A 26,793-nucleotide genomic window follows, 5' to 3' on the forward strand; every position below is an offset into this window, starting at 1 on the left:
CTTCACTATACAGAAAGAACAGAATCCTGAATACAGAGAGGATGGCCACAGTGATGAAAAGCAACATGTAAAAGTGGCACTAAAAACCATTGTGAAGCATATTAATAGAAGATGTGTTACAATGCCACAATGAGCTTCTCTTACCTAGACTTTCTTGTTGATGTGTAAATGGCTTTCTATTAAAGCTTCTTGTTCACTTCCTCAAATACTTTTAATATTCTTCTATGCAGGTTTATCAGCACATTGTAACATCTACTGCTGTTTGTACCTGCTTAATATTGTCAGTTTGTTATACCCTTTTAACCTATATACAGTGTATATTGTGCATAGTGATATAAGGCCATAAGACATAGGAGCAGAATTAGGCCAATTGGCCCATTGAGTCTGCTCCACATATCAATGACTTTACCTCAGTGCCTTTATTTCAGAAGAAGTCTGTGTTGTCTAGATTCTGAACTTCCAGTTTGAAGCCTAGACCATGCTGCTGTACATAGTTTGCCACAGTGGCTTCCTGGTTCTGTTCAGTTTCTTGTATGCCTGCTGTTTTTTGTAGAGATGTGTTATATTTGTCAAGTATGTTACTGTCTTGAAATGCTGCTGCCTATCCATTATGACATGTTCTTTCCTGGCATATTCATTCAGAATATCAGCTCATTATGAGAAACCAGAACTTTGAAAAACATGTAAAACTGTGCTTCAAGGTTGTCTTGGATAGAAGAATATTGACTTCAGCTATCAATACATCAAGAAAATTAGAATTCAGGACTATTTTGTTAATAGGATTTGATATTATTACCTGAAGCAAAATCTGCTTCCTTTCTTGGATTTTAAAAATTGAATTTTGCAGAACATTTCCACATTGAAGCACAACTTCCATTGAATGGTCTGTAGGTGTTTGACGTTAGGCATTCACAACATGACAGGAGCATTGTGGGGAATCCCCTTCCTCTTCCTATTCCTTAACTTTACTATTTTGTCCGTGATGTGTATGCTTCTTTTCTTTGCAGTGGTGCCTGTATTATCTTCTTGTTAAAGCACTTGTACATTCAATAAAGAGGAAGGAAGAATTCTTGTGCTATTTGATGGACTTGAATGTGTATTTCACACTTAACAAACACAACTCTGCATTCATTATTACTCTGCCTCCCTTTGTTTGATATGCTGTTTGAGCATTAAAGCACATTGCTAAATTTATCTTTTGTAATCAGTAAAATCAAATCAAAACCATTTTCCTTGTCTCAGCCAAATCTTTAGTATAACACTATTAACTTCAATTGGCACACATCAGCAATTTAGAGTCATGGAATTGAAGAATTGTACAGAATAGAAACTGGCCATTCCATTCAACCCATTATGTCAATTCTGACCATCATGTCTACCTGTACTAAACCCTTATTATTTCCATATCCTTCTGTGCCTTGTTCACTCATTGACCCTTAAATGTTATTTTTCCTGCAGCTCATTCCAGGTAGCAGCTGCTCTTTCTGTAAAAGATTTACCCTCAGATTCCCTTTCAACCTCCCCCCTCTCATTTGAAACCTATTCCTTCTAGTTTTAGACGCCCTCTTTTTAGACTGACTACCCTAACTATGCTCTCATAATTTTTTTGTACCTTTATCTCTCTGTCTCCTTCATTCCAGAAAAAACAAATCAAGCCTACACAATTTCCTGATAAGTGTTTTTGCAAATGTTTTCTGCACCTTCTCTGGGCTACTTTATCAGTGGTAGGCCAGATGTAGGCAGAATTCAAGATTGTTTAATGTCATTACCAGAACATAAGTATAAGGAGAATGAAATAATTGTTACTCCGGATCTGATGCAGCAAAAAAAAACAATAAAGAATGCAATAATAAAACAATACATACATACGTAAGATAGCTTCTATGCATTAGATTGATTGTATTCCATAAAGTGATATCTGCCCAGTATCACAAAGCAAATAATGCACCATCAAAACAAACACATGAAAATTGCAATACAAGCATTTGTGGTTTCCATAATGCTTTTTGTGTTATTAGATGCTCATGGGCAGTAAATTGCTTTGTCTCACATCTGTTGTACATTTGTTGGTCCTTATTAAAAGCAATATTTTCAAAAGCTGCAAAAGTTCTGTCACAGAGATGAAAAATATGTTTGAACAGCATGTAATAACTGATTAAAAGTTCACTGTTAAAGTTTTAATGCAAGCTGATCCATTTCAGCTCAGTACAATAATGTTAAGGTTCTCTTTTTTTTGGTAGTTTTGTGCTTGTCTAAATGAAAGGTGGCATTTAGGCAAACAGACAATATATTACACTCGGCCTGCACTTCTAAAAGAGAGTATGCATGTATCAGGACCAGATGGAGATTTAGAACTCCTGGAATTCTGCAACAGAAACATGACATGATCCAACACGAGAGACTGTAACCCTAGCATTTATAACACCATATCCAAGAAAGGCGAGAGAAAGAAAATAGGGAACTCCAGGTCAATTAACTTCTCTGGAAAATGATGTAATAAATGGTTAAGTAAGCAATAACAGCATGCTTTGAAAATTATGGAAATAAAAAACAAAACTTCAGCTACTAGAAATCTGAAATGAACACAGAAATGCTGAAAAGTCTCAGTGTGTCAGTTGCATCAGTGGAAAGAGAAATAGTTAGTGAAGGGTCTCAACCTGAAGTGTTAACTATTCCTCTTCCCACAGGGATGCAGGCAGATTAAATATATCAACAGGAAGGAGGCAGATGGACCATAATGTGAAGAAGTTTAAGATTATTCACTTTGTTAGAAAAAATAGAAAAGCACAATGGCTTAGAATTTACCTCAGAAGGCATTGCTGCAGCATGGAGAGCTTGTGCCAGCTTTATGCATGTTATGGAGACCTCTGGAAGAATATTTCATCACAGATGAGGCAGGAGGAATGAAAGGCCTTCAGTGCTTCAATGTGGAATGAGCAGTCAAACAGCTAGGATTTGCTTACAGTATTGGGGAGCAATGGTTAGTCTGCGCCGCTGTAAAAAAATTCAAGAGAAAATTGACCATTGTCTCCAAGTTGAAGGATTGTGTCAATATATGATGTATTGAAGGATTTATTTTCCTTCTCACTTCTGCTTGTGTCTGTTTCTTGTCCATAGTTTCTGCCGCTTGTGAGTGAGCAGTCCCTCTCAAGTCTTTTACATTGCTGTTCCAAGCTATTCCCTAGCTTGGAATAATTATCCATAATGCTCATCTGCCATGATGGATTTATGTCTTTTCACCATAAGTCATTTCAGAATTTTCCTCTGGGTTACAGTAGATATGTTTTATTTTTTTTATATCATCCTAAATTGTGGGAAAAAGAGTCTGAATGTTCTTGAATGACAGTTGAGTTGCAGATTATGATGTGGTTAAGTTTAGAGTTTTGTCCTGATAGATGTCATGCTATAATTTAATTTGTTCAATTCTAGAGCTCCAAAATAATTTGGAAGTCGTCTCCCATCCACATTAATATATGGACATTGCTTTCAATTGTAGGCTGATTATTGGAGATTATGTAAAAAAAAAGTAAAAGTATATTGAAGTCTGATAATTGACTGTACTGCTTGTAACAGATAATTTTCAGTGTTATTGGAATAGGAATGAACTTGTTTTGGTGACACTTTCCTATTAATGGGCTTAAATCTGCCTTTTATTATCTTTATTCATTGCATGTTTGAAAAGATCTTGAATATTCCTGAAAGTACTAATTTTTTTATTGCTTAATTCCTGCTATTTGACCGCATCTTCCAGGCAGATATTCTGTGTGGGTGTGAATGTTCTGGGTAGGACATGCTGAATAGGATCTTGCTGGAGACTACTCAGAACAACGTGGGTCAACAGTGCAAAACATGTTCAGCTTTCTTCAGCAGAGACTTGAGATTTACCGCAGGTAGTTCACAACCTTACTTGAGTGATAACTCCCAAACCTGTCCTCTGATGACCAAAATAAAAATGAAGCAACAGATTGCCACCATTGGACTGGTGGAGAAGACTCAATGAGCCAAATGCCTAAATCTGCTTCTATGACTTATGGTCTTATTTTTAAGGTGGAGGATGATAGCTTTTTGATTAAATCAGGGTTTCAAAGGTTACAGGGAGTAGGCAGGAGAATGGGATTGAGAGGGTTAATAAATCAGCTACAATGGAATGGCGGAGGAGACTTGATGGGCCGAAAGGCCTGGATCTTCTCCTACATCTTACGGTCTTATATTTGCAAGTTGCTGTCCAATTCATATTACCTTTCCTTCATCATCATTGGATAAATTTTGGAACTCTTGGACCAAGTAGGTACTTTGATCACCAAAGATTGCTGTGTTCAATAAGACACCTCACTATGAGCCAAATGATGCTAAGTATTGACTTTACCAGCAATAGCCAATCCCATCCAAAACTAGAAAAATAAACCTTTTGTTGTTATTGTATCCCTACTCCCCATCTGACATGTCTGTACATGGCCTCCTCTTCTGCCACGATGAGGCCACTCTCAGGGTGGAGGAGCAACACCTCATATTCCATTTAGGTAGCCTCCAACCTGATGGTATGAACATTGATTTCTCCTGACGATGATTTTTTTTTTCCTTTTTCTTTTCCCCTCTCCTTCTATTCCTCATTCTGGCCTCTTACCTCTTCTGCTCACCTGCCTATCAACTCCCCCTGGTGCCCCTCCTTCATCCCTTTCTTCCGTAGTTCATCCTCCTCTCCTATCAAAATCCTTCATCTCCAGCCCTTTACTTTTCCCTCCACCTGGCTTCACTTATCATCTTTTAGCTGGTCCTCCTTCCCCTCCCCCTACCTTTTTATTGTGACGTCTTTCCCCTTCCTTTCCAGTCCTGATGAAGGGTCTTGGCCTGAAACGTCAACTGTTTGTTTATTTTCTTAGATGATGCTAGACCTGCTGAATTCCTCCAACATTTTGAGTGCATTGCTCTGGATTTCCAGAATCTGCAGAATCTCTAATGTTTATGTTAGTCGTACTTAGCATTAGTTTTTTGTTCTTAAATTATTCTGTACTTTTTCCTGCTTTTGCACCTGTGGTGCGCTGCTTTTCCTATTGGACTTGTGGTCTTTGTGTGGTAGGTTATGATTTAGGACTATTTGTGTTATTTTGTATTGACAATCTATTTGGTGTGCAATTGGAGCTTGTGCAGCTCATGATACACTGCAGTAAAGAGCAAGTGGGGCAGATTGAGCTTGAAATTCAGGCGGGCAGTTCACAAAGCTCATTGTAATCATGCTTGCTACAAAGCCACAAGCTCTAATTAATGTAGTTAAGATCTAAAACAATTTACAGCTACCATTCAGTAGATATGAAAATTACCACTCTGCTTAAGTAAATGAACAGGGCCCAGAGGGCACAGCATATTATAAATAAAACAGTCACGGTCACTAGAGAAAAAGCAACTAATATAGAAGTTGTGTTAAATTATTTATTTGGGAATGAGATTAAATTTCTGCATACTAAAATTTGCATGCAGAATATGTTGTTATCTTTCTGCTTCCCTACCTCTCTCAGCTTCTGATTGTGGTTATCTGAAAGAAAGGGAACTGCCTGCTTTTGAGGTTAATGTGTGAATTTTCAGATTTGTGGTGATGATGAATTACCCGACGCCTCTTTAAAATCTAGAAGTAATTTTGATTAACATGAGAGGTTGTGCAGATGCTGGGAATCCAGAGTAGCACTCACAAAATGCTGGGGGAACTCAGCAGGTCAGGCAGCATCTATGGAGGTGAATAGAATCAGTGTTTTAGGCTGAGACCCTCATCAGGATGGTCCTGATGAGGGGTCTCAACTGGAAACATCGAATGTTTATTCATTTCCATAGATGCTGTCTGACTTGCTGAGATGCTCCAGCATTTTGTGCATGTTACACGAAATAATTTTGGTTGTTGGAATATTGTGGGGTTGTTTAACATTTTGTCGCTAGCTTTATAAAATTCCCTTTAATACTCTTGATATGCGAGGCAGTTACAGAAAGTTTCTTTGGAAAAGGTAGGATATAAGCTGCTGAAGGATTTGACATTATTCATGTAGGTGTTCTCTGGCACTTTCATAGCTCAAAAGGAGCAAAGGTTTGATCTCTTAAATCAAGTAATGAACCACATCACATGGATAGCTGTGAAGAATGTCTGGTACATCAGCTGAAGATTAAATGCCTTACCAAACTTGTATACACGTTGTTAATTCATACATTCTCAGCACAGTTGGATGGTTCAATTGATCGTAAAATATTGCACGAGCAATATCCTTCTCAAAATAAAACTTAATATAAAATAGATAAACAGGAGAAAATCTACAGGTGCTGGAAATCCAAGCAATACATACAAAATGCTGGAGGAACTCAGCAGGCCAGACAGCATCTATGGAAAAGAGTACACTCGATGTTTTGGGCCAAGACCCTTCGGTAGGGCTGGAGAAAAAAACGCTGAGCAGTAGATTAAAAAGTTGGGGGGAGGGGAGAGAGAAACACAAGGTGATAGGTGAAACCTGAAGGATGACGGATGAAGTAAAGGCCTGGGAAGTTGATTGGTGAAAGAGATACTGGCCTGGAGAAGAGGGAATCTGATAGAAGAGGAGAGAAGGACATGGAAGAAAGAGAAGTGGGGAAGGAGCACCAGAGGGAGGTGATGGGCAGGCAAGGCGATAAGGTGAGAGAGGGAAATGGGGATGGGGAATGGTGAAGGAGGGGTGGCTGTGGGCATTACCAGAAGTTCGAGAAATCAATGTTTATGCCATCAGGTTGGAGGCTACCCAGACGGAATATAAGGTGTTGTTCCTCCAACCTGAGTGTGACCTCTTCACGACAGTGGAGGAGGCCATACATAGACATATCAGAGTGGGAAGTGGAATTAAAATGGGTGGTCACTGGAAGATCCCACTTTTTCTGGCATGTAGGTGCTCGGTGAAGCTATCTCCTCATCTGCGTCACATCTCACCGATATACAAGAGGCCACACCGGGAGCACCAGACACAGCATATGACCCAAACAGACTCACAGGTGAAGTATTGCTTCACCTGGAAGGACTGTTTGAGGCCCTGAATAGTAGTGAGGGAGGAAGTGTAGGAGCAGGTATAGTACTTGTTCCGCTTGCAAGGATAAGTGCCAGGAGGGAGATCAGTGGGGAAGGACGGATGAACAAAGGAGTTGTGTAAGGAGCGATCCCTGCAGAAAGTGGGGGAGGGGGGAGGTGTGCTTGGTGGTGGGATCCCGTTGTGAATAGATAGATCACTTGCAGTTGACTATTCAACCGACCTCTGTTTCATTTGTACCTCTTTCCCATTCAGAATCAAGACAAGCCTTTCTGCAGTTGACATTTACATGTTAAAACAAGAGTGGTAGAAGATGAAAAGGTTCAGAATCAGGTTTAATATCGCTGGCATATGTTGTATGGACACGTGGCCAAATGGTTAAGGCATTGGACTAGCGACCTGAAGGTCGTGAGTTCGAGCCCCAGCCGAGGGAACGCGTTGTGTCCTTGAGCAAGGCACTTAATCACACATTGCTCTGTGGCGACACTGGTGCCAAGCTGTATGGGTCCTAATGCCCTTCCCTTAGACAACATTGGTGTCGTGGAGAGGGGAGACTTGCAGCATGGACAACTGCTGGTCTTCCATACAACCTTGCCCAGGCCTGCACCCTGGAGAGTGAAGACTTTCCAGGCGCAGATCCATGGTCTCGCAAGACTAACGGATGCCTTTATTTATGTTGTGAAATTTGTTGTTGTATGGCACCAATACATTGCAATACATAATAATAAATGCTTCAAATTACAATAAGAAGCATATGTATAAAATAATAAATTAAATAAGTTGTGCAAAAAGAGAGGGAAAAATACTGAGGTGGTGTTCAGGGGTTCATTCAGAAATCTGATAGTGGAGGAGGGGAAGAAGCTGGTGAGTGTGTGTCTTGAGGCTCCTGAGGCTCCTCCTTGATGGTGGCAATGAGAAGAGGGCATGTGCTGTATGGTGAGAGTCCTAATAATGGTTGTCACCATTTCAGAGGTATTGCACTTTCAAGTTCAAGTTCAAATTTAATTTACATTCAAATATACGCAAGAATACAGCCAAACAAAACAGCATCCTTCTGGGACCAAGGTGAAAACAGTACCAATAGTCTCACATAGTACAAGGTACATATGGCTTATATAATTATGAAAGCAGTAAAACATATCGTCACTAAATAAATAAATAATATATAGTAGCTCTGGTCACTAAGTGTCATGGCCTGTCGATTGATGACACATGGGATATTGTCCTGGAGCCACATTTCTGCAAGAACACGTATGCAACAGTTCCTCATCTCATGCTAGTGCAGTCACATTCGATTCTATCTCTAGCCTCAATTAGAGTTGTTTTGGTTTGGGTATGGTATAGTCAAGATAGCCATGTGAATCGGTAGGTTTAGAAAAGATGTCGGTCAACAGTTTGTCTCCAGAGATGGAGACAAAGATATTGTGAGAGGGGAGGGAGGTCAGTGATAAATTTGTAGTAATCAAATCAATAGTCATTGTTATAGCCACATCCTACATGTCAGAAGCCTACTTTAAATTGGCATTATTTTTTATACTATTTGAAATACTGTATTATTCATGAATATAGACTGAAACCTGTACAAACTTGGCCAAACAGCTTTTGCACTGGACTTTGACTCTTCTCAGCACTAACTTTAGTTTCAAAAGAAAATGGACTTGTCTGAACCAGTCCACCCAGTGCTGGAAAGCCAGCCCTATTTTCCCGCAAGAAACCATGTGAAAGGAGAACACTAAGTACTCAACACAGGCCCTACCCATAAAAGAACAGGAAAAAATTCAACCAGCTCCACTATGCCCCAGAGGTAGCCTGAACAGTTAAGGAAATATGTTTCTGAATATTTTGGAGATGATCAAAACGGTTGAAGAAATTAAAAAGAAATTCAAAGCAAAATTTTTAAAAACTATCACACCAGAAGCATCTTTACACACATTTAAACACTTTATAAATGCACACCTAGTGGCCACTTTATTAGGTAGACCTGGACACATGCTCATTATTGCAAATATCTAATCAGCCAATCATGTGGCAGTAACTGAATGCATAAAAACATGCAGACATGGTCAAGAGATTCAGTAGTTCAGACCAAATATCAGAGTGGGAAAGAAACATGATCCAAATAATTTTGATCATAGAATGATTGTTGGTGCCAGATGGGGTGGCTTGAGTATCTCAGAAACTGTTGATCTAGAATTTTCTTTTTTTTAATTTTTTTATTTTTTTTAATTTTATTTTTATTTGGATAAGGAATTCACAATTATCATATACTTTTTTCACACATATAACCTTTTCCATTTTTTTATATGTATAAAACTACAATTATTTATACATTCTTAAGTACACATTGAGATGATATAAAAGGAAAATAAACATTTAAATAGATAATTATGTACTGTGGTAAATCTAACCTATTAGGCTAAGTAATGAAATTAGTTGTTAAGAAAAATGGTAATAATAGTTTCCATACAACCCTTCTGGACCATTTCCACTGGTCCAAAATGTTGCATACAAGCCTATATACCAACCATTGTAGGTGTTTATATCCCAATTTATTCGTGCTTGTTCCTGCCCGCAGACATAATTATCCAATCCCTATGTACTTATTTACTTAATTTTTTCATTTTTTTTATCCCTTTCCCAAATCTTTCCCTTTACTTGTGTTAATTCTCTATTTTCCAAAAAAAAACAACAAACATTTAGACTAGGGGTGCTTACGTTAGCAATATTACTGTGTTAATGAGAAGAGCAATATAAATCATTAGGAGAGTCATCTAAAGTCTGCTCGCATTGGGGTTATATATTCAATCCATTTATTCCAGATTTGATAAAATGTTTCTTTTTGAGTTCTCAGGGAGTAAGTCAACTTTTCCATTTTAAATATTTCCAAGATAATTTCGTACCAATCTTCTAATGTAGGTGGTATTGGATTTAGCCATTTTCTAGTGATTGATTTCTTACTTGCCGCTAAGAGGGCCTGCAGCAACTTTATATCTTCCTTCTGTTCAAGGAACAATACATGCCCCAAATAGAGCGTCTCAAAGTTCAGAGGTATCTGGGACCTAAGTACCTTAACTAATGTTCTATGAATACCTTCCCAAAATAGACTTAATTTAGGGCAATCCCAGAAAATATGAAAATGATTTGCCTCCTTGGAGCCGCACCTTCTCCAACACATCACATTTGTATCTTTATATTTTTCCTGATATGGGGTCTTGAAGTATCTTATAATGTTTTTCCAACAATGTTCTCTCCAAGTCAAAGAATTAGTCGAGGACCATTGAAAGCTGCAGATTTTCCCCCAAGCCTCCTCTGAAAGTACCAACCCCGTTTCTTTCTCCCACTTCTCTTTAATATACAGTGTATTTACATTTTTAGTATGGGAGAGTGCATTATATAGGCGAGAAACTGATTTACTAGGTATTGAACTGCAAGCCGAATTCAGAATCTTGAAAAATTCTAATTCTACTGTTGATAGGTCTGTATATCTACAACTCTGGTTAACATAGTTTCGTATTTGAAGGTACCTAAAAAAGTCATTATGTTCTAGGCCATGTTTGTCCTGCAGGATTTGGAAACTTTGTAATACTCTTTTATCTATAAATGAGAGGTAGGTTGTAAGACCTTTCTTTATCCATAGCTCAAATCTTTTATCTCCTCTGTTGGGAAGGAATTCGGTATCATATGCACACCATCTAAAGAGTTTTAGCATGTTATTAATTCCACATGAATTAACCACCTTCTGCCATACTTTTAATGTAAGATTTATCCAAGCATTATTAAATTTTTCCAACTGGGCCATCAATGCTTTGTCAGCTATTGAGGCCTGAAGAGGAAAACTGTCAACTAATCCAAATTCTATTTCCTTCCATCTAGCCTTATATTCCCTATTACACCAATATAACAGAGGGGTTATCTGTGAGGCATAAAAATAATTTCTCAGGCAAGGAAGAACCATACCTCCTCTTTCCTTCCCTAACTGATCTAGAATTTTCATGCACAGCAGTCTCTAGGGTTTATAGAGACTGGTGAAAAAATATACATCCAGCGAAATGCTGTTCTTCTGTTCTTTGGGGAAAACGCAGTGTTATTGAGAGAGGTCAGAGGAGAATGGCCAGATTGGTTCAAACTGACAAAAAGGTGACAGTAACTCAGATAACCACACATTACAACAATGGTGTGCAGAAGAGCATCTCTGAATGCACAGCATGTTGAACTTTGAAGTGGATGGGCTACAGCAGCAGAAGACCTCGAACATACAAAAACATAGTCAGTGACTATTAGGTACCCTCTGTATCTAATAAGGAGACCACTGAGTGTATGTTTAATAAAAAATACCTGTTACCAAGTCTTCCTAGCTATCTCTCACCATTGAAATCAAAGGGGAAGTGCTCCCTACTCTAGACAAGTGAAGACTATTCTATTGCATTCCTAGCTTGGTCCTTAAAGATGGTGGAAAGACTTTGGGATGTCAGAAAGTGAGTGAGATGCCGCAGTTTTGAATATCTTTATTGTAGCCACTGGATTTATGTGACTGTTCTGTTAAGTTATGTCCAGTAGTGACAATGGAGCAAGTATTTGACAGGAGTAATGTAGGTGGTTAGATGCTCTCTTAGAGATATTAACTGGAATCAATGTTCCTTGCCACTCATCAGCACAAGCATGAGTCACCTCTAGGGCTTGCTGCATGAGGGAATGGATTACTTCATTATCCAAGGAGCTGAGCAAGGATTTGAATGTTATGCAGTTATAGACCATAAGACCATGAAATATAGGAACAGAATTAGGCCATTTGGTCTATTGAGTCTGGATAGACATGTCAGAATGGGAATGGGATGTGGAATTAAAATGTGTGTATCCACAGCCTCCTCTACTGTAAAGATGAAGCCACACTCAGGTTGGAGGAACAACACCTTATATTCCGTCTGGGTAGCCTCCAACCTGATGGCGTGAACATCGACTTCTCTAACTTCGGCTAATGCCCCACCTCCCCCTCGTACCCCATCCGTTATTTATTTTTATACACACATTCTTTCTCTCACTCTGCTTTTTCTCCCTCTGTCCCTCTGACTATACCCCTTGCCCATCCTCTAGGTTCCCCCCCCCTTTGTCTTTTTCCCCGGATGCCATAAGCAGTATGGGTGCCATACTGCTTAGCTTTGTGATGTGAAGTTCAGTAGGGTCACAGCCTCAGGGAAGAAGCTCTTCCTGTGCCTGCTGGTGCGGGAACGGAGGCTCCTGTAGCGCCTACCGGATGGGAGGAGAGTAAAAAGTCTGTGGTTAGGGTGAGATGCATCCTTGATAATGCTTTTCACCCTGCCCAGGCAGTGTTTATGGTAGATGTTCTCAGTGGTGGGCAATTGGGTGCCGATAATCCGCTGGGCAGTTTTCACCACACGCTGGAGTGCTTTGCGGTTGGATATGGGACAATTATCATACCACACTGAGATGCAGTTGGTGAGTATGCTCTCAATGGTACAGTGGTAAAAGTCCATTAGTATCCTGGGACAGGGGTGAGCTTTCTTGATGCTCCGCGGGAAATAAGGCTTTTGATCAGGATGGAGGAGTTCAGGGACCAGGTGAGATCCTTGGAAATGTGGACACTAAGGAATTTGGAGCTTGATACATGCTCCACTACAACTCTGTTGATGTAGATGGGGATGTGAGTGTGGACCCAGCATATTAAAAAGTGGTGCCTTTGTCAGTTCTTCAGTGAGCTGCTCACAAACCAGCTTTGCAGCTCCTGGTTCAACAATATCGTGATGTAGTAGATTCTTTTATTCAATCATTGGTCTCCACAGCCCTTGAACCCATGTGCAAAGTTTATAACTTTCGAAGATCTCTGAGGATTTGAATCAAAACCTCTAATTTTGTCAAATGGGGACATCAACTGTCCTTATGAGGTGCTGCTAAATTAGCTGGAGTTGCTCAGGTGTTTAAACCTAATTCCACTAAAAGGGTCACTTATTCTTGCTCATGAATGGTCTTGTTATTGCTGTCATTTATTCTCCTGACATCTAAGAAGATTTTAGCTTAAAAGCTTGTGCACTTCAAGTGAGCATTTTCCTCGTCTTGTATCTCCTCAGCTTTCCAATACATTCAGACAATGTTTGGTTTCCTGTTTTACCCTGGCTCCCCTTTGCACAAAGTGGTTCTTCATTGGTTACGCTGGATTCCATTTCCTGGACTCGCCAGGCTTGCAATATTTTCAGTCACACTTTCAAAGCTTTTTGATGCCAGTGTAGTGATTGACTTGTCTATTTAACTGTAAGGTGAGGTGCTGAACAATTCACACAAACTTCAATAGTTGCAAACAGGCATGATTGTTTTTATAAAGTTTCCTCTGACACTGGTCCTGGAAATTTCTGCAAACTGTGCTGCAGACCACATCACTTAAACATTCGACTTGGTGCTTATAGCAGAAATTACCTTTTATAACCAATCTTACTGTGTTTCTGTGTAATGTGATAAATTTCATGTCCTTTGCAAACACATCTTAAAATTCCATCAAGGGACAGTTTAAAATACTGTACCTACTTATCCACAGGCTTTGAAGAGTTAAAAGTGGGGAATGCAGGAAGTTAGTGAATAACAGCAGGATAGCTAGAACAATGAATTGTGAATGTACAATGCCTTTTGAAATGAGTTCAGCTTAATATAATCCTTCATCCAGCTAAGGAGTGATTGACAACAGTGTAGAAGAATTAAAAACTTGAGTCCTCAAGTTGAAAGTGCCAAGAAAGAGAATGCAATTTATATGATTCAAGATTGCTATTGTCTTTCCTCAGTACATTAGTGTCAAGGAGAATAATGTGATTGTTACTCCAGATCTGATGCAGCGTAAAAAAATACAAGACAAAATCTGCAGACACTGTAATTTCAAGCAACACACACAGAATGCTGGAGGAACTTGGCCTGATGAAGGGTCTCAGCCTAAAATGTAGACTATACTCTTTTCCATACATAATACCAGGCCTGCTGAGTTCCTCTGGCATTTTGTGTGCATTGCTTTAAAAAACACAATAGAGAAAAAAAGCAGAAATATAAATATAAAAACAATCCTACAAAATACAATATACAAGTAACTGTTGACTGTAGCTATAAATATGTAAGATTAGCTTATATACATAGACTGATTTTATGTACAAGAGTATCTGAACATAAGGTGATTCCGTCAGGAAATGATAAAGTGGCTGCTGTGGATGTAGTGGTAGTGAGGTGGGTGAGTGGGTGGAGATGTTGATCAGCCTGTGGGCTTGGTGGAGATGACTGTTTTTGAGATTGGTGGTCCTAGTGAGCCTCTTCCCTGATGAGAGAGGGACAGGCGGTCCATAAGCAGGGTGGGTGGGATCCTTATGATATTGGTGGCCTTTATCTGGCTCCTTTCTGTACATATGTACTTGATAGGGGAAGGCAAGTCCTCTTGTCTCCTGAGCGGTTTGATCCTGGTTTAGAGAATCTGTAAATATGTTGCTTGAAAAGGTTTTTTGTGGAATCCCTTCAACTTATTTAACATCAGGAAAGTAAATCCAAGAGGTGTAACTTTAAGAGGAAAATTGAAAATATTCACAGATCTGAGGTGATACCATCCATCAGTGTTTGTTGTTGCATGCTGCACAACCTCCAATGATAGAATCTTTGTCCCCTTTGCACGCCTGTAAATTACTATATGATTTGTGTTGATGGAACAGTATTCGGAGTAGATATACAGTACTTGTGGTGTGAGTGTTAAATTCTTCCTTACGAAGTGACAAAACCTGGAAAAATTGTTCCTCAGTGTTATGTTAGTTATGTGAAGCAAAAGTTTATACTGTAGTTATTACAAAAAAAAAGCATACAACTTACATATGTGTATTTGCTGACAGCTTCACTACTTGAACTTGACACATTAGAAACAGCTGTATTTTTCTAATTTTGTAGTTTCTTCTTGTTGAATAATGGTACAAATTTTACTCATTAATAAATATTTGAGTTGTAAATTTGTTTTTAGATGTGATGTAATTCTAATGACACTGAAATACAATATATAAATATTTCCAGGAATGGACATTAAATGCTGGAGGAACTCAGCAGGCAGGCAGCAATTATGGGGGAAACTGAATAGTTGACTTTTTGGGCTGAGACTCATCATCAGGAGCACAGTTAGTAGTAGTAGTAGTAGATACTTTATTGATCCCAAGTGGGAAATTCTTTTGTTACAGCAGCAATATTTAAAATACACTTAGTAGTGTCCAGACTTAACTAATAACAAAATACTGAATAATAATAATATACACAATAATTTACCAATGTGCAATAATAATGTACAAAATAATAAAACAGTCTCTTGTACTCAGATGTGTGTTCTCCTATCGCACAGAGATGAACTGTTGTGTATGCTTATTGCATTAGGTAGGAAAGGTTTTCTGTAATGATCCTTGTGACAGCAAAGCTGATTGAGTCTGTTCGAAAGGGTGCTCTGCTGCTTATTCAGTAGGTCATGGAGAGGATGTGACAGATTGTCTGTAATGGATAACAGTTTGTTTAGTGACCTCCTTTCCACCACTAATTCAAAAGAGTCTGGATTGTAGCAAAGGATGAATCCAGCTTTTTTGTTGAGCTTGGTCTTTTTGCATCACCAGCATAAAGGCCAACATAAAGCCACAAAGAAGGCTGAGCTCACTAGAACAGAGTGAAATGAGGCAGATAATTTTATTATTATCCATGTGCACTCTCAATACTATCTGACCTGTTGAATATTTTAGGAATTTTCTTTTTATCACAAATTTCTAACAATAGGCTTTTACCTTTGGCTTTGACTGGAAAAAAAGTGCTTTTTGATAAACAATGTCTTTGCTTTCTTTTCCAATTCTCATCATCATTGTTTTGCTGGTCAGGGATACTGTTAGATTCATCTAAAAGAAAGTTTTGAGATTTCAGCCTTCTTGTCAGATCCTTTAAGGGAAAGATCAGAAAAGCTTAATTCCTCAAGGGCAAAGAGACACATCCTTGTGCCTTTCATTCACATCTTGTTAATGCTGAAATTGTGTTCAGAGATGCAGAGACTACTCAGAATTATATATAGAAATACCAGAAAGTACATCAGCATTGAATGGTCATAATGCACAGATTCAATTGAACATCATGAGGAATAAATTATTCAATCAAGTCCTAGGTTATGAGTCCTTGCAATAAAAAATATGCTTAATATGCCAAACGCAAGTTACCTCCAATCTTAATTTTAGTAAGATTTCTTTTATTGAGAGTGAAATGACATTTATAATTTTTCAAGAAATTATTTTGAGCATGCCACTTGGTTCTTTGCTAAACTCTGAAAGGTAACTCCATTGAAAAATCCTGTTATAAAATGCAAGAGATGCAAAAAGAAAGTGATAAAGTTTTATTAGCTTACCTGGACAGTGACCAGAGTTGTATGTGATGACACTAATGAATTACTTTAAGTTTCTAACAAGCTGGTTTGCACTTTTCTGCCTTCACCACATTCCTTTCCTGGGGCAGATCAGACAGATGGTAGTTTTTTCCAGCATTTGCTGATAAAGCTTTGTTTATATTAGCAAGCCTGGAGTCATAAAAAGTGGATTCCTTCAAACCTGCTATTTTATTTCAGGGTAGGGGTTCTAGTTCCTCCCCCAAGCCCCAGACATGGCATCTGTTCATTATCTTCCCTGACCCAGTCAAATTTAACTTCCTGAACGAATATATTTGATTTTATAAATACAGGTTTCTGTGATAAACATTTCCCCCATTATTTGTTTATCTTTCACTGAGCCTTTGTAGTCATCCAGCACAAACATTTTGGCCACTATAAACCTGAGGTATAATCATTTTCTGAGATGTCGCCTCTGGCCCAGAGGTGATCAGATAAGAGTAGACAAGCTAACAGCGCTGATCGGTAGTTCAAAGCAGATGGAGCCTTAGGCATCAGATAACGAGGAGTCTATAAGCATAATGTTGTATTATAGAGTAGGAAATTAAACAGATGAAATAGACCATGATTTTTAAATACACGCAACACAGGTATATCTGGAATTGGTAGCAAGGATAACATTAAGTACTGTATGATCATAACAAAAAAATCATCTGACATAAATTGCTTGCAATTAACATTATTTGCAGTCAGGCTCGAAAATTAAATTGGCAACACATCAGCTAAAGAGTAATAAATCAAGCTGATCAAATTAGTTTTTGCTAGAGGAAAATGGGGAATTTATCACACAGAGGGTCTTTGTGATGGAACAAGCCAAGGGCAAGTTTGCCACATGAGATGAATAATCCTCAGGAAAGCAGCACTGCAGCTGATGCATTCTTTGTGTTGCTTCCAGGTCAGCTGACCTCACGATAGTTCACATGGTGAAGTGCTACCTCTGCACAATCAATTCTCAGGAGACACAAGAATCTGGAGCAACAAACAATCTGCTGGAGGAACTCAGCAGACCGAGCAGCATCTATGAGGGTGGGGGGGAATGGTGTTTCAGGTCAGAATGTTTTCCAGTAGATCGCTTGTTGTCAATGGACCCTTAGTACTTGGCAAAGAGCAGTGTGTGGTATTCCAGCATTTGGACTGCCCTGTGGTTGTATTGTTTATCTGTATCTAGGTACATAAAGGACTCTAAGTAAGATAGCAAATTCTTCATTGGCTATGATTAAAACTGCTACGAAATCCCTTCATTAAAGCTCCAATATCATTGCTCTCTAGATTGTCTACTTTCTCCATAGTTCCACACTTTATCCTTTCGAAGAGTATATCTATTTCACTTCAGAAGGTGCACTTGAATCTGCTTCCACAACCTTTCAAGCAGTGCACTCCAGTGCATCATGAATCAGTATGTAATGGTAGCTTCTCATCTCTTTCTCCCACCACCTCCATTTGTCCGTTATCTTCAATCTGGCACCTTCTGACAACAACAATACTCTTTCTATTCATACCGCTCAACAATCCCGGCTTCTGGAATTATTCTCAGTATTAATCAGACTAATTCATTGTACTATTTGTAGTATTAATCACAATTATATTAAGGTACAGTGGCACAGCAGTTAACCTACTGGACTGCTGTCCTGCCTACAGGATTATTGATATGGAAAAGCAAGTTCAGATTCCAAGATTGCATTGAGAGATTTAAAATCAAGTAATTTATTTATTCGGGCCAGAAGGATCTGTTACCCATCGGGTCCATGCTGCCCAGTTACACTCACGTGACCAGTTAACCTACTAGTCCATGCATCTTTGGAGTGTGAGAAGAAACTGGAGTTCTCGGAGGAAACCCATGAGGTCACTGAGAGAACATACAAATTCCTTACACGCACTGGCAGAACTGAACCTGGGTCATTGGCGCTATAACCACCACATTACCACCCTGTCCTCTGCTTCCTCATAATAATTGTACCATCAAAGCATAATCTTTCAAGATTCTAGATTTCCGACACCTCCCTCCCCTTTCTAGATCTATTCTGGCATCTTTCAAGATATGGCTTTGTATGGAAAATAATGGGATTTACTGCAAACATTACCATTGGTTATTTTACACATTCTTTCTGTTTCAGGGAGAATAGGAAATGAGTTGAGTAACCCTGCTTGTTTAATTATTTTAATCAAAATAGATGGAGATGAAGTCAAAGATGCTGGAAGCAAAGTTCCACGAGGAAAAGCTGAACCTGCAGCAAAAGCATGATGCAGATGTGCAGAAGGTAAAACAGGTTTTTTTTTCCGTCAAATTTCCTGTTGTGGGATATTACCAGAATAATATTTCATTATCTGACTGTCTGATTGGAGAGGAGAGCACTGTGTGTCTGTTTGTTCTGTGGAACTTTCTGAGTCAATAAAACAAACATTCTGAATATTGAAGGGTTGATAGATGGAAGTTCCAACGTGATAGTCTTGCTGCCTCAGTAAAGCAGCCAGCGTAACTAATGATCCCACCCAGCCCAGGCATTCTCTCTTCTCCCTTCTCCCATCAGGCAGAATATAATAAAACCTGAAAGCACATACTATCAGGTTCATGACAGCTTCCAGCCCACTATTAAATTGTTTTCTAATATAATAAAATGGACTCTTGATTTCACAATCTATCTCGTAATGATCTTGCACCTTATTGTCTACCTCCACTGCACCTTTTCTGTAGCTGTTACACTTTAATCTACATCCTTCCTATAATGTGGTGAAGTCTTTGAGGTACCACCCATGTGTTTCAACTTAGAAAGAAACGATCAGAAATTTTTTTCCTTCAACTTGAGTAGTTTTCTTTTGGACATGTCAGTTGGTACATCACAATGCAACAGGATGCAACTATGAATGTAGAATTTCAGTGCTTTCTTTCTGACAGGAATGCTGCTATTATTTTGCTCCATCATGTCAAATAACAATTGTCTCATTTTAAAAGAGACATTAGCACTGGTTGTTTAGCCCACCGTCCATTCTGCTCTTGCAATTTTACCAAGGTAAAAAGATGTTCTTACATTAGGCCACCAAGAGCTGCCATTTCACAGGGCTGTGAGGATGTATGTGTGTGGGTAGATGAACTCTATCATTTGCCTTCCAGACAATATTTTGATCCCATAACAGCTGGGATTGGTTCATTGCTGAAACCATTATTCTAGCCAACATGAAAGATGAAGTGAGCTGGAACTGATTGCTTTAGGAGATTGTAGTCTACAATTAATGAAACACAGGTGATATTTTTCAGAATGGGTCAAGTACTTTACATTTCAGGTATTTCTGTGTAGTGTCACATGTTTTTAATTCATAAATGTTGGGCTTAATTTCACTTCACTGTGAAAAAAGAACTTTCCTTTTGGATTAATCTGCAGGAGATCTGAAACTTACAATAAGGGTAAAAATCAATGAAGCCCAAGGGAGGGTAACCATAATTTAATTACCTTGTGATTGATCTTGATCAAGTGAGAAAGAGAGAGTACTTCAAGAACTGAGAATAAGAGAAGGAAGAAAACCAGGTTTATCAATTAATAATTTTGTTTCAGATTGATTCAAAAAATATCCTTGCTTCTATCAAGACTTAGGCTGCTGCTTCATTCTATAACTTATTCTTTTCTGAAGATGTAGAGTGCCAAGCCCAGTTTATTTTTTCATCTATGCATTTTTTGGATCTGGGCAATGCGAGCAATGTTAGCATTTATTCCTTGTCCCTTATTGCCCTTCAAAAAGGTGAGAGTGAGTTGTAGAATCATAGAAAAATACAGCACAGAAACAGGCCCTTTGGCTCAGCTAGTCCATGCTGAACTATTTGAACTGCCTGCTCCCATTGACCTGCACCCAGACCATAGCCTTCCATACCCCTACCATCCATGTACCTATCTAAACTTCTCTTTAGCATTGAAATCGACCTCGCATGCATGATGACCCTCTGAATGAAGAAGTTTCCCTTCAAGTTCCCCTTAAACTTTTCACCTTTCACCCTTACAACCGATGATTTCTCGTTGTAATCCCACTCAACCTCAGTGGAAAAATCCTGTCTAATACTCCAAATTAGAACTCGCCAACGTCTTATACAACTTCAACATAACATTCCATCTCCTCTACTCAATACTTTGATTCATGAAGCCAAGATGCCAAAAACTTCCTTTACGACTCTCTCTACCAGTCCCACCACTTTCAATAAATTATGTACTTGTATTCCCAAATCCCCTTGTTCCACCACACTCCTCAGTGCCCTGCCATTCACTTTGTAAGATCTACCCTGGATGGTCCAATCGAAGGCAACACCTTGCACTTGTCTGCATTAAATTCCATCTGTCATTTTTCAACCCATTTTTCCAACTTGTCCAGTTCAAGCTCGGATAGTCTTCCTTGCTGTCCACTACAAACCCAACCTTGATGTCATCTGCAAACTTGCTGATCCAGTTAACTATATTATCATCCAGATCATTGATATAGATGACAAACATCAATGAACACAGCACTGATCTCTACGGCACTGCGATCGACTGAAACTTCTTGACCAACCTCCCGTGCAGGACCTTGTCAAATGCCTTGCTAAAGTCTATGTAGACAACATCCACTGCCCTGCCTTCATCAACTTTCCCAGTAATTTCCTTGAAAAACTCTTAAACTGGCTATACATGACCTACCACACTCAAAGCCAAATACTAATATATCCGGTCCCTTAGAATACCTTCCAATAACTGATGTCAGGCTCACCAGCCTATAATTCCCTGATGTATTTTTAGAGCCTTTCTTAAACAGCAGAATAACATTAGGTATTCTCCAATCCTCTGATACCTCAGAGGTACCTAAAGATGATTTAAATATCGTTCTTGGTCCCTGCATTTTCTGCATTTGTCTCCCTCAGGATCTGAGGGAACAGCTTGTTAGGCCCTGAGGATTTATCCACCCTAAATTTCCTCAGGATAGCAAACACCACCTCCTCTGTAATCTGTGTAGGGTTTATGACCTTGCAGCTGCTTTGCCTCACTTCTGTAGACTCTGTCCTTCTCTTGAGTCAATACAGATGCAAAAAATCCAGGTATGATCTCCCAATCTCTTTTGGCTCCATGCGTAGATTACCACTCTGACTCTCTAGAGGATTAATTTTGTCCCTTGCAATCCTTTTGCTCTTAACATATTTGTAGAATCCCTTGGTCATAGTCATATTTTATTGATCCCGGGGGAAATTGGTTTTCGCTACAGTTGCACCATAAATAATAAATAGTAATAACACCATAAATAGTTAGATAGTAATATGTAAATTATGCCAGGAAATAAGTCCAGGACCAGCCTATCGACTCAGGGTGTCTGACCCTCCAAGGGAGGAGTTGTAAAGTTTGATGGCCACAGGCAGGAATGACTTCCTATGACGCTCTGTGTTGCATCTCGGTGGAATGAGTCTCTGGCTGAATGTACTCCTGTGCCCAATCAGTCCATTATGTAGTGGATGGGAGATATTGTCCAAGATGGCATGCAACTTAGACAGCATCCTCTTTTCAGACACCACGGTCAGAGAGTCCAGTTCCATCCCCACAACATCACTGGCCTTACGAATGAGTTTGTTGATTCTGTTGGCATCTGCTACCCTCCTTTACATTATCTGCTAGGGAAATCGTATGCCTTCTTTTAGCCCTCTTGATTTGTTTCTCAAGAATTCTGTTGCATTTCTTATACTCCATACAAACCTCTTTGTGCCTGCCTGCCTGTACCTTCTATGCCCCTCCCTTGTTTTTCAAAACTAGCCCCTCAATATCTCTTGAAAACCGAGGTTCCCTAAACCTGTTATCTTTACCTTTTATTCTGACAAGCACGTACAAGCATTGTACTCTCAAAGTTTCACTTATGGAGGCCTCCCATTTACCCAGTACACCGTTGCTCAGAAAACAGTTTGATCCAATCAACACTTGCCAGATCCTTTCTGATACCATCAAAATTGGCCTTCCTCCAATTTAAAATATCAACTTGCGGACCAGATCTTCTTTTTTCTGTAGTTACTTTGAAACTAGTGGCATTATGATCACTAGATGCAAAGGGCTCCCCTATACAAGCATCTGTGAGCTGTCTTCTTGGATAGTTGTGGGTCTCTGAGTGAAGAAACTCCTTCAGTGATGCTGGCAGGAGTTTCAGAATTTGGCTTCAGTGATGTTGGAGTGGTGGCTACATATTTCCACATTGTGGAAGGTAGTGAATCTCAGAGGTTCTTTACTTTGAAGAGTTATACTTTATACTTTATTGTCGCCAAACAATTGATACTAGAACGTACACTCATCACAGCGATATTTGATTCTCTGCATCCCACTCCCTGGAGACTAGATCACTAGAGAATTCATAGGGTAACTGGATCCTTGACTTCCCCATCAGGAACCATAGTCTGTGTGAATTGGAAATCACATCTCCTCCTTGCCGACAATCAACACGTGCACCTCAGAGATGCGTGTGTAATGCCCTGGTTAAGATTTCTATTGCTATGCTGTGAGATATTTTAATTTAGCAGTTTTCTGTAAAAGCAGTGTGTCCTGCGAGTAAGAGTGTTTTGGTTTCAGCTAAAGATAAGGAGCCAAATTGTCCACTTAGGAATGTTGTGTCAGCCAATCGGGATGGTGGGATGGAGAGAAGGTTCTAGAGAGCCGGGCGGAGAGAGATTTCTGAAGTACAGAGTCAGGTTCGTGTTCTTTTGGCTGGAGACGCGGAGAGGAGAGGATCGGGGAAGACACCCGGAGGATCCTTGATATAAGGAGTGCTTTGCAAGATGGAGTACAAGAAGGAAGTTCTGCCTGTGATTGGTGATGAGAGTTCAGCACTGTGAGTAAAGCAGTACACCCAACCACTACCGAAATGAGCTAGAACATTTATGTGCACATCTAGACTGGTTTAACTAATAGATCTTTTTTTTCCTTTACTTTTTCCTATTAACCATTTGGTAAAACTGAAGTTGGTAAATATACTTCCTTTATAATTTTATACTGGTGTACGATCTGTTATTTCTTGGTGACTGATAACTGTGTATGGGCCGTATTTACACAGCATTCGCTCAAATCAAGGTTCCTTTATTCGTAATTCTCATCATTCCTGTTTGGTTGAACCCCAGATCATACTGACCCCAGACGTATATTGTTTAGAAAGGTGGCCTGCTCACTGCTGAGTCACATAGCTAGCAGAGTTAGCTAATGAGCCAAGCTAGTATTTGAGCTCTGGTGAGTGGGTCACACGTGCTTAGCCTGTTGTTCTGCTCTCTTTACACTAATGACTGTGTAGCGATCTATAAATTTGCTGTGACACTACTGTTGTAGTCAGAATCTCAGATAGTGATGAGGAGGCATGCAGAAATGAGATAGGTCAGCTAGTTGAATGGTGTAGCAACAACAACCTTCAAACCTCAAAAGTAAATTTTATTATCAAAGTACATATATGCCACCAAGTACAACCCTGAGATTCATTTTCTTATGGCCACACTCAGCAAATCTATAGAATTGTAACCATAACAGGATCAATGAAAGATCAACCAGAGTGCAGAAGACAACAAACTGCAAATGCAGAAGTAAATAAATAATGAGAACATGAGATAGAGTCATTGGCTGAGGGAACATTTCAATGATGGGGGCGAGTGAGTATAATCTTTAAGGATCGTGGTTTCCCTTCTGCTGTCATGAATGATGCCCATACCTGCATCTCCTCCATTTCCCGCACTTCGGCCCTCACCCCATCCTCCTGTCACCACAACAGGGACAGAGTTTCCCTTGTCCTCACCTGCCACCCCACCAGCTTCTGGATCCAGCACATTATCTTCGGTAACTTCCGCCACTTTCAACAGGACCCCACCACTAAGCACATCTTTCCCTCTCCACCCCTCTCTGCTTTCCGCAGGGATCGTTCCCTCTGCGACTCCGTGGTCCACATGTCCCTCCCCATGGATCTCCCACCCGGCACTTATCCCTGTAAGCATAAGTGCTACACCTGTCCCTACACCTCCTCTCTTGCCACTATTCAGGGCTCCAAACAGTCCTTCCAGGTAAGGTAACACTTCACTTGTGAGTCTGTTGGGGTCATCTATTGCACCGGTCCCCAACCACCAGGCCACGGACTGGTACCGGGCCGCAAAGCATGCGCTACTGGGCCGCGAGGAAACGATATGATTTGGCGATAGGAGTCAGCTGCACCTTTCCTCACGCCCTGTCACGCCCACTGTTGAGACTGAATGCACGTGAGGTCATTACGCACGCGTCATCCATGTCAGCGCAGGAAGGAGATCAACTCCTCGAGCTTGCAAATGACGGCGGGCTGAAAAGCATGTTTGACATAACATCGCTGCAGGCATTCTGGATCAAAGTCGAGGCTAAATATCCTGAGATAGCCACGAAAGCACTGAAAACGTTGCTTCCATTTCCAACATATCTCTGCAATGAATGCAACAAAAACTAAATTGCAGAATAGACCAGACATAAGGAACCTCCTTCGATTATCGCCGTCTCCCATCACCCCTCGATAGGACCGTCTTGTTGCAGGGAAACAAGCCCAGGGTTCCCACTGATTCAGCGATATTGGTGTGTTGCAATGATTTTATATGTTCATGTGGGGAAAATATGTGCTGTGTGTTTAATATCCAAACGTTACTTAAAATGTTATGATGCTATTGACTTATATAACCATATAACAATTACAGCACGGAAACAGGCGTTCTCTGCCCTTCTAGTCCGTGCCGAACGCTACTCTCACCTAGTCCCGCCGACCTGCACTCAGCCCATAACCCTCCATTCCTTTCCTGTCCATATACATACTATCCAATTTTTCTTTAAATGGTAATACCGAGCGTGCCTCTACCACTTCCACTGGAAGTTCGTTCAACACTTACTTCAAGCTCCCCTGATAATTGACTTATCGCTATATTCATGCGAGGAAAATAGCGCTGTGTGTTTAATATTAAATTCGTTAGATAAACCCTTTTAGAAACGAAATTGAGTGTATTAGCCACTTATCACCTATATTGCATTCGTGATTAACAGCCCCCCACCCCCACAGAATCGCCAAAACCGATTTGTAGAAAAAGATCGGCAGGTACACGCATGCGCACTGGTGCCCGCGCAAGGCTTCATGGTCATTGTAGTCTTTCTTGGGGTAAACCCAACGTATTTGACTGCTACTCTTGTTCGTTGGCAACCCTACCACCCCCACCCCCACCGGTCGGCCGGTCCGCAAGAATATTGTTAATAAGAAACCGGTCAGCAGTGCGAAAAAGGTTGGGGACCCCTGATCTATTGCATCTGGTGCTCCCGGTGCGGCCTCCTCTACATCGGTGAAACCCGACGCAGATTGGGGACCGCTTCATCGAGCTCCTCCGCTCCATCCACCACAACAGACAGGATCTCCCGGTTGCCACCCACTTCAACTCTGCTTCCCATTCCCATTCGGATATGTCCGTACATGGCCTCCTCTACTGCCAAGATGAGGCTAAACTCAGGTTGGAGGAGCAGCACCTCATATGCCGTCTTGGATGTCTCTATCCCCTAGGAATGAATGTTGAATTCTCCAACTTCCAGTGGTCCCCTCCCCCTCCCCCTCCCTTCCCCCATCTCAGTTTCACTCTGCCCCCTCCCCCAGCTGCCTACTACCTCCCTCATGGTTCCTACTACCCATTGTGCCATTGTATTTTCCCCTATTCCTTCTTCACCTTTCCTGCCTATCCCCTCCCTGCTTCCCCCCCCCCCACCCCTTTATCATAGTCATATAGTCACAGTCATACTTTATTAATCCCGGGGGAAATTGGTTATCTTTCCCCTAACTGGTTTTTCACCTGGCACCTACCAGCCTTCTCCTTCCCCCCTTCCTCCACCTTCTTTATAGGGCCCCTGCCCCCTCCCTCTTCAGTCCTGACGAAGGGTTCCAGCCCGAAACGTTGACTGATCATTTCCACAGATGCTGCCCGACCTGCTGAGTTCCTCCAGCATGTCGTGAGTGTTGCTTTGTCCCCAGCATCTGCAGAGCATTTTGAGTATAATTACCCCCTTGTATTCAACAGCTTGATGGTTGAGTGGTTGTAACTATTCACGAACCTGGTGGTGCGAGTCCTGAAGCTCTTGTACCTTTTATCTGATGATAGCAGCGAGAAACGAGCATGGCCTGGGTGTTGAGGATTTGTGATGATGGATACTGCTTGTCTAAGACAGCGTTTCATGTAGGTGTTCTCAGTGGATGGAAGGGCTTTACCCGTGATGGACTAGGCAGAATCCACTACCTTTTGGAGGATTTTCCATTCAAAGGCACTGGTGTTTCTTTACCAGGTCATGAGGCAGCCAGTCAATACAACTCCACTACTCCACTACACATCTATAGAAA

General features: G+C 40.4%; 1 protein-coding gene across 4 annotated transcripts in view; it reads left to right on the forward strand.

Annotated features, from left to right (window-relative positions):
- cep112 (centrosomal protein 112) overlaps positions 1–26,793 on the forward strand; it is a 553,075-nt gene that overhangs the window by 127,670 nt on the left and 398,612 nt on the right. For all 4 annotated transcript variants that reach the window (XM_063030627.1, XM_063030631.1, XM_063030630.1 and 1 more), the window contains exon 9: positions 18,624–18,710. In XM_063030627.1, the coding sequence (XP_062886697.1) occupies positions 18,624–18,710 (87 nt within the window). The remainder of the gene's footprint in view (positions 1–18,623; positions 18,711–26,793) is intronic.

The sequence above is a fragment of the Mobula hypostoma genome, chromosome 22, assembly GCF_963921235.1.
Source record: "Mobula hypostoma chromosome 22, sMobHyp1.1, whole genome shotgun sequence".
In the NCBI taxonomy this organism is placed as follows: domain Eukaryota; kingdom Metazoa; phylum Chordata; class Chondrichthyes; order Myliobatiformes; family Myliobatidae; genus Mobula; species Mobula hypostoma.